Below are 12,067 nucleotides of genomic sequence, written 5' to 3'. Positions count from 1 at the left end.
AAGTATCCTTGATGTCTTTTGCTTCTTAAATAAAGTGCATCCCAGACTGTACCTGTTTAATGTGATATGATGAACAACATTAAAAAAAATGTTGACATTAATTTAGCCTCAAAATGAATGTGGAGAACAGTACATATACTCTTCAAAAAAAGAAATGCAAAAGGCAAAATTTGAGACATATTGTTAATAAGTTTATTCTGGGTAGTTCTGTATGACATGTGTGAAACTTTGCACATTCACTGCTGAACATCCAAAGTCTGCAAAGGCGAAGTCCACGCTCACTAGTTGAAGTTTAACGTCACTCAACGTCAATAACGAGTATGCCCCCCCCGTGAGTATCAATAACTGCTTGGCATCTCCTGCCCATGGAAGCAATGAGATGACGAATCACATCCTGTGGAATGGCTGTCCACTCAGTCTGCAAAGCTGCTGCAAGCTGAGGTAGAGTCTGCGGTTGAGTTTGTCGCCGCCGCAGACATCGGTCCAACTCGTCCCAAAGATGTTCGATGGGGTTTAAATCTGGTGATCTGGAGGGCCAGGGAAGAACGTTGATGTTGTGGTGTCTCAAGAAGACAGTGGTGAGTTGGGCTGTGTGAGGACGGGCGTTGTCATGTTGAAAAAATCGTTGACGTTCACCATGATGGGTTGCACATGGGGCCTAAGAATCTCGTAGACGATTGCGTACGGTCTGATCGGAAATCCTACACAGCCCTGGTATGTTTGAGGCAGTAGATGGCGCAGTGGTGGTCCTATCCCGAAGGTGACGTAACCGGATGTAGCGATCTTGTGCGGGTTACAAGTTGATCCATGTTGTTGGTGACGATTTCATAGCCTTGTAATGGTGCTTGGGTGGATATTCACAGCTCTGCAACATCTGATCGAGATTCGCCTGCTTCCAATCGACCAATGGCATTGTTGCGTTGTGCTTCAGTCAGTCTTGGTGTAACTGTATTGCGTGTCGGTGGCTTAACACTGAGATATGGAAACCGAGAACCTGTCACTTTTATAGGGATTTTGCACATGTTGCACTTGCAGAACATGCAGATCTCTCAAACAAATTTATTGGACACGAATGCGTTTTGGCGAAAAAATCTGATGTTTTCCTCCGTTTTCAAAGTGCACAACTTTTATTGTCATTTTGGTCTGACAATCAGTGCCTTAACACGGGTAACATCACATACTCTGAGCTTGTAACGTTATTACATATATTTATCTTTAAAATAACAAAAATATCCCTTTTGCGTTTTTTTTCTTGAAGAGTATATTTCTATAAAATAAAACTGTAAATGACCAGTGTTTGTTATTTTTGTAGTTCTACATGTTTTGTGAATGTACTGTTGTCATGTATTACCACATATATGGTTATCCTGAACACTACCAGTCTATAGAATCTGACACTTGATTGATCACAAATCTACAGTTTAACATGTTTGAGTCAGTAATGAAACAGTTTATAGTTACAGGAATGGTACCTGAACTTGATAAATAATATATAGATAAATATGTTAGTTTAGCCTAAAGAGTGATCTTTATAACTACATATGCAATACATACAGAACTTTTGAACAGTAATTATACAGTATTGATGTTAATTAACATGTTAAAAATAGACAAATCATTGGAAGACTTCTTGGTAATCAGCCATTTGAAATTAAAAACATCTCAGATATGTAATTCAGAAATACTGGCTGAAAGTGATATTGGTTATTGTTAAATTGTACTATCATATCTCTACAGGAGAGATTTTAGAATTTATCTGATAAAAATGTCTCTTGAACATGGTATGTAACCAATTTGTTTTCAGTGATCTAGGTAGAAATGTTTTTTATCAAGTGTTGAACTTAGTTTTAGTTTTAAGACTTTTACCATGACTTGGATGTATACATATCATCATGGTCATTCATAACTGCTGCTCGTGATGTATACAAGTAAAATGAACTGGAAAGTTTTTATTGACATCTCACCTGATGTTCATATGCGGTTTCCTTCAGTGTTTTCAACTCAGCCCTTCTGTAGCCAACAAGATACCCAAATGGAATGTATGTCAATCACACCTGCATCACTAGAGCAGCGAGTAGTAACCTAAATTATTATGTAAATATACTTGATATAGTTGACTCGGATAGTTTAGAAGATAGTGAACGTGAGTCATGCTCAAGTAGTAACCTTAATTACAACATAAATATTCATGATGTACTTAACTCAGTTTAGAAGATAATGAAAGTGAGTCTTGTTCAAATGTGTGAAAATGAAGAGGCAGTGAAACAAGAGGATGCTAGCTCTTCATCTAGTGAAGATGAAGCTGGACCAACCAAAGGAAGGTGAAAACAGTGTTAACAATAGGAAATGTTTATCTAAGATGTAGTGTGAGATCTTGGAAGTGCTTGAAAGTATACAGAGAATATATTAATATTTAGATATTGATATTGGAGTTGATTATATTAGAGCATTAAAATATATATGTAGAGGTTAAATACAGCATTGTATTATATATTTATTATTAACTAATTAGTGACATCATTTATATATCTATTTTAGATATAAAGACAAGTGTGTACATCTGTTACGGAAGTCAGGTTCCCGGTTATCATGTTATAAAACAAGAAGATCACATAACAGAAGACATAAAATCACCAAATTACAATATTAGTGGAGAAACAAAGTTAGGTATAAATAACCTAACAGAATTTAATATACATCAAAATTATGATACACCATACAGTTGTGGAAAAACATTTGATAAACTAAAACAACTAAAGAGGATACACTCTGGAGAGAAACTATATCATATTACAGTTTGTGGAAAACAGTTTGGAACAAATAGTTACATAATAGAACATTAAAGCCACCTACAGGGAAGAAAACTTACAGTTGTAGAGTGTGTGGAAAACAGTTTCAAACAAACATCTAAAAACAGATGAAAGGAGACACACCAGGGAGAAACTTTATATCTGTAGGGTGTGTGGAAAAGAGTTTGGAACAAAGGGTGAATCAAAAATACATGAAATATTACACACTGGAGAGAAACCTTACAACTGTACAGTGTGTAGAAAAAACTTTCTTACAAATGGTACCTTAAAAACACATCAGAGATTACACACTGGGAAGAAACCTTACAGTTGTACAGTCTGTGGAAAACAGTTTGGAACAAAGACTGACTTAAAAACACACAAAAAGAAAACACACTAGAGAGAAGCCATATTATAGTACAGTTTGTAAAAAACAATTTGTATCAAACAGTGCATTAAAAAGACATCAAAGGATACACACTGGTGAAAAACCTTACATTTGTAAAGTTTGTAGAAAACAGTTTGGTACAAATAGCAGCTTAAAAATATATCAGAGAATACACACTGGAGAGAAATCTTACAGTTGCGTACTATGTGATAAACAATTTATATTAAAGTGTAACTTAAAACAATATCAAAGAACACACACTGGTGAGAAACCATACAGTTGTACAGTGTGTTGAAAACACTTTGGTACAAGTAGTTGCTTGAAAGTACATGAAAGAAAATATATTGGTGAGAAACCTTACATTTGTAAAGTGTGTGGAAAAAGTTTGGAACAATCAGTGAATTAAAAAGACATTAAAGAATACACACTGGGGAGAAACCATACAGTTGTACAGTGTGTGGAAGAAACTTTGGTACAAACAGTACCTTAAAAGCACATCAAAGAATACACACTGGAGAGAAACCTTACATTTGTACAGATTGTGGAAAACATTTTGGAAGAAATGGAGAATTAGAAATACATCAGAGAATACACACTGGATAAAAACCTTATATTTGTACAGTGTGTGGAAAACAGTTTGTGACAAACAGTATATTAAAAACTCATGAAAGAAGGCACACAAGTGAAACTATATAGTTTTACAGATTGTGGAAATTAGTTTTTAACAAATTAAGAACAGATTAATGAACATACAATAGTGAGAAATCTTGAAGTTGTACAGTATGTGGAAAAACTTATACAGATAGTACCTTATAAGTACATTAAAGAATACACTGGGGAGAAAAGTTATGTTTGTGTAAGCTCCCCTCACATAAGCAGCATTAAGTCTGGAGGCTTATAACACTAAAATTGGATTTTGATCCCAGTGGGTTTTACGACACAGATAGTGTAATACATAGTTTTGTAATGCACCTTATAACATTAAAGACAACGAGGGACCATTTAGTCTATCTGGGCTGCCCTATTCACAAAATTAAACTAAACTTTCCAAAATTGAAAAAAATCTCAAAATACTTTGAAAATACTAGTAACAAAAAAATGTTATTCTAATATTGATGGGATGTAAGGATGGAAAACACATCAGAGACTGTTCTGAATGGGAATAAAATGGGAACTACTCATCACTCTCAGATAAAAGGTATACAAGATGGTGGAATAGAGGAATGGGTAATGCACATATTCCTCAAATCCTTTGTGCCATCTAGTTTCTGATATGTTTTCTATCCCATCAATTTTACAATAACATTTTTAGTTACACATTTCTGCACTATTTGTGAATCAAGTCTTGGCTTCCCGGGGGGAAGCATATCTTCTTAGGTGAAAGACATCATTTCATTCAGTTCATAATGTAATCTGTAGACTATTTTTTTAAACAAGATATCTTGTGACCATAATATTAAACTGAGTAGTGAAGAGCATACTGTGTATTATTACTTTCAATTAATGCACATGATTGGATACAGTGAATAGTACTGTTACCACCAAGTTCGTACATAGGGATTGCTACCATGTTCCCTGATTAATGTTTAATTATTTTAAATATCATACACTTAATACAGTCTGTCTTAATATCAATCACACTGGGGGTAATATTACAAGAGTCTGGTCATTTTTATGAAATTAAAAGTTCTGTATTTTAATAACACTTCACTGTAACTGGAATGTATATTTTTAGTGCCCTCACTCCTGACACTGTAACTGGGACAGATGTTCCCCAATGCCATTCAAAATTGCCATGCTTGATTTATGTGAGTAAAAGAAGTTAGAATTGTTATTGGCATCTCACCTAATGTTGATATATGGTTTTCTTCAGTGTTTTCCACTCAGCTCTTCTGTAATCAACAAGACACCCAAGTGGAATGTACAGAAAATGCATGCCAATTACACCTACATCATTAGAACAGCAAGTAGTAACCTTAATTACAACGTAAATATGCTTAATATAGTTGACTTAGATAGTTTAGAAGATAGTGAAAGTAAGCCATGTTCAAGTAGTAACTTTAATTACTGTGTAAATATGCTTGATATACAGGGTATTTGGAAAGTCATTGTGCACCTTTATATTTTTGCATTTATATATTTATTAACAGAAATGTTTCAATATAGAATACAGGAGGTAAATATGAATGACAATTATAAACAATATTGAAAGTGATCCTGGTTGGCATCAGTACAGGCCTGGATCCTTCTTATTTTGTTTCTAAACACTGCTATCAGTTGCTGGCTTGAAATAGACTGAATAAAATATGATTACAAAACTGCACAGTGACTTTCTGAACACCCTGTAGTTGACTCAGATAGTTTAGAAGAGAGTGAAAGTGAATCATGTTCAAATGTGTGATGATGAAGAAGCAGTGAAATAAGAGGATGCTCGCTCTTCATCTAGTGGTGATAGTCAAAATGATTAACCTGGACCTACTAGAGGAAGGTGAAAACAGTGTCAACAACAGGAAATGTTTATCTAAGATATAGTGTGGGGATATGAGAGCTGGAAAGTATACAGAGAATGGATTAATTAAATCCAAAGTTTCTTGTTTACTTTATAGTGTTTGGTGTTTTCAACAGAATTCTGTTTTGTTTTTTGTTTGTTCTCCTTTGAACTAAAATATTTCTGTCATATTAAAAATGGTTTCATCTCAGTTTGTACTTGGATTATAAGCATGAGCAACATACCATGAAACTCAAGGATTTTTGTAGATCCAGAAGTGTATGGCACTATCAAGATTAACAGTACTAGTTAAACAAGAATTGTATTTTTATAGACATAGATCAATGTAAGATTTTAAGTGATTCTTTTTGTTATTCTAAGATGTAAATCACATCTTAAGAAACTATTCTCTGTTATTCTAACAGATGATGGTCTCAATTATATCTTAAGTGATGAGTGTTTGTAAAAATGCAAACAACAGAATGATATATATGATGCACTTTTTTTTTCAGACACCAACAGAAATGTGTGCTGACAGATTGAACAAAGATATCTTCTTATGCTTGCTATTCATATTTTTTAATGTTGAACTACCAAGAAGTTGATGAGATAACTTTCAACACAAGCAAAAATTTCTTGGCTGTCATAACTGATATAACTGTAAGTGCTTAATATAAACATACAACTTGTGTGTTTCATAAAGTTACAAAAGTTAAATCTAATAAAATTAGTATTACAGGTTCCCCCATCTATTGATTGTTAGGCCAAGGTGAGACAGGCCATTGTCCTTGTATAAATAATTATATATTCATAACTCTTGCAGTATGAAGACTGTGAAAATGTCTAGAGACGCAATTCTCTAAAGACATATTTGGAAATAGGAGTGGACTTCTATCTGATTAATGCAATGTATTAGTGTATGATCCTTTTTTTTTAAAATTAGTCAAAATGGAAATTAACTGGGACACTATCATGGATGATCTGGACACACATAGGACCTAAATGGTAAACAGATATTTAGTTTAATGTTCATTTTATGCTTGGTGAGTACTTTAATGAAGGACACATTTCAGAAACCATTTGCCATTCATAAATAAGCATAACTAACAGTTTCACCTTGATCATAATAGATTTTTATTTCTGAACCTAGTGTGATATTCATGTTAAAAAAAGAACTTTACTATTCACTCAGTTTGTTACTTTACATAACAGTTATAAAGAAATAAATTAACGCTATACTTTGATTTACTTTCTGTATGGATACTTGGGGAAATATTAGTAGCACTTGAAGAGTAAACATAGCCACAGAATATATATGTTGCTTTTCATCAGTGAACTTCTAAACTTTAAATTGATTGCAAATACAGCACCACTTTTTGTGTATTTAGTTGTGTCCATGCACAGAAGTTCATTTGATCCTTTCTAATGAATAAAAAAACTTATGTGTGGCTTAGTAAATTTATTTTTCACTAATTAACTTTTTCTAAACAAATCTATTTTAGTATCCTCATTGCTGTCGGTTTCAACATCTCGCTCTTCCCTACATAATAAATGGGTCATTTCTTATTTTGCTGCACATATGCTACTAGAAGATAACTGCTCACATTATCACAGTTAACAACACAATGTTCTAGTATAACTTCTGTCATTTTGTCACTGACATCTGGTGTGTTATCTTCATCATCAATGTTTGGAACCTCCTCATCATTTTATATGTCACACTCTTGAGGCAGAATAGTATAGTCTTCTTTGATAAGTCTGTTTCTAGTTTTAGGATTCTTTTTAGTCTTAGTTCTTTTCTTAAGTCTATTACATTCTTCTGTTTTAACACAAGCAATAATTGCCTCTTGTTTTTCCTTGATTGGTTTTTTGTAACACCTAAAAATATATTGAATATTTCCGTTAACTCTTAAGTCCAGTCATAATGGTTTTTCAATTGTTTTTAAAATTAGCAAAAGTCAAAGAAATTTATTATGTGAGTAAATTTTTTCTTACCTTTGGATAACCAAAAAGGCATTTAGGAGTTATAAAACCAGCCTGAGGGGAGGCAGGATCATTCATCTGTGTGCTCTTGTTTGATATATCTGTAGATGCCTCCAGTGATGCGGGTACCGTTTTTGGTACATTTGTAGAAGAGCTAGGTGTGTTGGTATTAGGCTCTTAGGAAGATGAGGGTTCCATACGTGGTTTTAGAATGGGACATTTTAGACACAGGTGATGGCATAAATGCATTTTTACCAAACATATTTTGGTCAAATGGAAATATTCCTGCTACTTTGAAACCAGCCAAAATGTTGCTTGGGGTGCCTGCCTTTATCCATGCCTCTCCAAGTAGTTGCCTACTCTCATAGATAGTGAGAGGTTTTACTTGATTTTTCATCTTTCACTTATTATCAACATTTTATTACCCTTTCATAGGACCAAATACTGTATGATCTAATGATTCAGTTTTATGGCTTGTGTGAGAGCAGAACCCTATTTTGTTTTCTCAAGATGCCTGGTATGGATATTAAAACTTTAATTAAAATAAAGTACAGAACGGCATTTCAACTTTATTAGGTCACCTTCAGGTTAACTTTGAGGTTAATGTTTGTTTAGTTGAGAATACATTTTTCTTTCACGTGGGTTTCTCATCATCATGGAACCCTATTTTCTTTAGCATATTCTAATGCAGGGATAGAAATATGGCTTCTGTGATTGTCCATTGGTAGACAAGTTGTGTGTCTTTTGATGATTGTGAATGTTGCACAAGTGATGCATAACTTTGAGAAAAAGTGCTGTTCATCCAATCTAAAGCACTAGTGATCCTTCAGGTGAACTACTTAAAAAAGTGTCACAATAATTTATTGTAAAAAATACAAGTACAGAGTATTAATAGTACACTGCTGCTAGGGTTCAGCACACAGTCTACCTCACTCATGTGACATTATTTGATCATCTCATTTTATACTTTTGACACTAATTACTTTTGTTACTTTTTTCACTGTTGTAAATGCTTGCACCAATAATGTTTTTCTCTTTAATAATACTCTCAACACAGAAAACTTTGATACCATTGTAGGCATTTACTTGTGCAAATGAAGTTGCCTCTGGAATTCTTACTGATAGTTGGGGATTTTGTTTTATGAATCCCTAAACCAGTTCTTTCCTACCATCTTGTTCGTTTTTCATTCTTTAGAATTTTCATGTTGTTACACACAGTTATTTATTACTTGCTTTTATTCGTGTTCAACCATGGAACATTTTAGACATGGAAAGTGTATATTGTGAGAGCACAAATTCTGGTTCAGTTGAAAACACTAGCAAATGTTTGTAGTTGAATTTGAAGTTACATTTTGAATCTATTGACTTCAATATTCCTTTTTTGGTTGCAATGGACTTGCCCTCAGATGCAGCTTTTACTGCTTCGAGCATTCCTTTGTTTGGTGCTATGCCTTGATTTGTCTTTTTATATAGTCTCTGGGCATAATGTTAGTTTCTTGTAATCAAACAAAACCAAAATTAATAGCATTACTAGGCCTAGACCCAGTAAAGTATTTGAATTAGTCATTCATTTTCTGAATAAGGCCTTGGGTAGCATTGGGACACACTGTTCCACTTCATCCAAAGTTGAGGTATCAACAAAATTGTATCCATCCAGAGAACTCATAAAACTTCTCTGTCCCATAGAAAAAAATAAGAAAAAGCTAATACCATCATAACAAGGTATCAAAGTTTGGACATGTAGTTAGACTATATGCTGAATAATGTGTCATTAAGAGAAACTCATTGGAAGTGACCAAAACTTTATATTTGTTGTAATTGCTTTCATTCCTCCTCTATAAATATAGATGAGCATGATCTATAATTATGTGTTATCTCTGATGTGATTGATTGAATAGATTCTGACCCAATTCTGCTGCTCCCCACTGTTGGGTAGTATTAAAAATATATATCATTGTACACATATTAGTTTGTTATAACTCAAAACAAGCTAAAACAATAGCAAATTAAACAAAAAATGCTGCATCAACTGAAAAGATCTGAGGGTACAAGCTACAATGTGGGATTATAAAATGTACCCTAGGTATTTGTGAGATACCTTACTATTGTACACTGAATTAAGAATTCATTTGATAATACATACTGGTGAGATACCTTAATATTGTACACCAACTTAAAAATGCATCATGGAATGCATACCAGTAATATGAAGACATATTGTTTACAGAAGAATTGAAATCAAAGATAAATTTAATTAAAGACAAGAAATGAAAATATACGATGAGATTACAACAATAAGATAGCTAAGAGTATAGAAGATATTTAATGATAAAATTAACTGAGCAAAAGCAAGGCAAAGAAGAGTATGTATAATTGAGGTAGAATAAAACATCAGTCTCAAAATAAAACACCTGAAACATCAATTCTCCAATACAAATAGGAAATCTTTCATGCCCTTCTTCTTCATTTTTAAGACTTACAGCCAGGAATGTCTTTTGCTAGAAACTATGGAATAGAAGAACATATTTGGTCCAAACTTATTGTTACTACTTCTGTATCACCTGTTATTGAAGGATGTTTCTAAAGTAATCCAGCCAATCAACTACCAAATTCAGTTCCATAATTCAACTAACAATTCCACAATCTAACCTACTGTAATGGGAAGTATCATGGGAGTGATATCAAACCTGTTTCATAATCATTTCCAGAGTAAATGGGTGTTAAAGTGAACAAGCCATTCAGCATACTACCCATCTAAAAGGGTCACTTTGACAACACTAAGAGACATTAGAAATGTAAAGCATTGGTAGCTGCCTTATCAAATAGGTATGGACAGTTGCAGCATAAAGATGTATCTAGAATAAAGTACCAGAAATGGTACAGAAGAAAGAAGACACTTTAGAAGGAACTTGGGAAAGATTTAAAATGATTAATTCAGATATTAATATTAAATGATAAATTTGTTGGCATGTGACCAAATTACACTGCACAACAATTTTTTTGAAAAGTTTTGCTTCCTGAAAAGGTTTTGCTGATTGTGACAGGTACCTGGTGGGTATGCACAAATATAGTTTTGGTTTTGCTTCATCACGTAGGAACTCTGAGAAATAGACAGTTAACTGTTTACTGGCAATAACGTATTTAACTGCATTTATGTTTCTAATATGCTATTAAGTTCAACATAATTAAAAGTGTTTTTCTCCTGATTTTCGTTTGTATTCAATATTCGGTGCAGTACGTTGCAGTATCCAACAGTAGTCAGCAAGCATTGACGGATTCAAGTTGCCCTGATATCGTTTATCCATTGTAGCAATGTCCTGGTGAAACCTTTCACCATGTTCATCACTGACAGCACTGAGCTTTGCTTTCTATAGTACTTTGTATGGCTGCTGCATTCCCAGTAACAAAGCAACAACCTTCAGATCTCCACAGATATTCCAGTTGTACTTGCTGTACTGGATGTGCTTCAGCAACATTTCCATATTCTCGTAGGTTTCTTTCATGTGTGCTGCATAGCCAACAGGTATTGAAAGGTGAACGTTGTCATTGTGTAACAGAACAGCTTTGAGGCTTAACATTGATGAATCAATAAAGAGATGCTACTCTTGTGGGTCATGGTCACAACCCAGAGCAGAGAACAATCCTTCGATGTTAACACAGAAACAGAGACTGTCAACTTGTGCAAAGAATTTGGTTATATCATCTTGGTGGCTTCAAAAAACAGAAATTTTCATACCTGGTGACAGGAAACACCATTTCTGCAGTCTTGAACCCAGTAATTTGGCTTTTGCTGTTGACAGACCCAAATCTCTGATAAGATCGTTTAATTCTGACTGTGTTATGAGATATGGATCACCTGAGGAGCACGGTTCAAAATCCATATCAATGTCACTGCCAGTTCCCTGCATTGCAGTTTCTTTATCTTGTTCGTTTAAGGCCCATTCCTCTGGTGGTTTCGGAATTGGAAGACTGTCGTCATGTGGCATGAGTCTCATTGCTGAAGGCAGATTAGGATATTCAATTGACATCTTGTTTTGGCAGAGATACCAGACACATTAATCAAACATAAGTAACAGTCCATCACATGGTCTTTCTGTTCTCGCCATATCATCGGACAGCAAATGGCATTGTCTTTCGAGTGCCTCTGAGCCAAGCTCTCAGACAGACAGCATATGTTGCACAACAAATGTGAGGTGCCCCTTCCTGGTCTTGATCACCAATTTTACAGCCGAAATACAGATGATATGCTTTCTTCACAAGAGCAGTCATTGAGCGTCTCTGATGAACAAGCATATACTCGCCATAAATATAGCAGAATGTATCGGGGCTGTTATGACATTGACAAGACATATTGACCAACTTCTGTTGTCCTGTAAAACGTCTATAACATCTAACTTGTTACAGTGCTATTGAGGCAAT

The 12,067-nt window shown here is 34.2% G+C and overlaps 1 protein-coding gene across 3 annotated transcripts; it reads left to right on the top strand.

The window, feature by feature from the left end:
- Positions 1 to 1,840: 1,840 nt before the first annotated feature.
- LOC143239660 (uncharacterized) lies at positions 1,841 to 6,641 on the top strand. Of its 3 annotated transcripts, none has more exons than XR_013021297.1 (2): positions 1,841 to 2,321; positions 6,178 to 6,641. XR_013021297.1 is itself a non-coding variant. In XM_076480991.1 (2 exons), exons 1-2 carry the CDS (start codon positions 2,273 to 2,275, stop codon positions 2,841 to 2,843), a joined length of 354 nt encoding a protein of 117 aa, XP_076337106.1. In that variant the 5' UTR covers positions 1,841 to 2,272; the 3' UTR covers positions 2,844 to 3,006. The 3 variants fall into 3 exon arrangements, 1 of the variants encoding a protein (XP_076337106.1); XM_076480991.1 differs by lacking the exon at positions 6,178 to 6,641 and adding an exon at positions 2,539 to 3,006; XR_013021298.1 differs by lacking the exon at positions 1,841 to 2,321 and adding an exon at positions 4,932 to 5,164.
- Positions 6,642 to 12,067: the final 5,426 nt, after the last annotated feature.

This window comes from Tachypleus tridentatus, chromosome 13 (genome assembly GCF_004210375.1).
Source record: "Tachypleus tridentatus isolate NWPU-2018 chromosome 13, ASM421037v1, whole genome shotgun sequence".
Classification (NCBI taxonomy): Eukaryota; Metazoa; Arthropoda; class Merostomata; order Xiphosura; family Limulidae; genus Tachypleus; species Tachypleus tridentatus.
Note: the sequence above shows the minus strand (reverse complement) of the source record. Positions and strands in the feature narration are given on the sequence as shown.

Bases quoted from the DNA above. Each gene is read 5' to 3' on its own strand.
- LOC143239660 (XM_076480991.1), top strand. From the start codon at position 2,273: ATGCTAGCTCTTCATCTAGTGAAGATGAAGCTGGACCAACCAAAGGAA. The intron at 2,322-2,538 runs GTGAAAACAGTG...TATCTATTTTAG, and splicing joins GCTGGACCAACCAAAGGAAG to ATATAAAGACAAGTGTGTAC.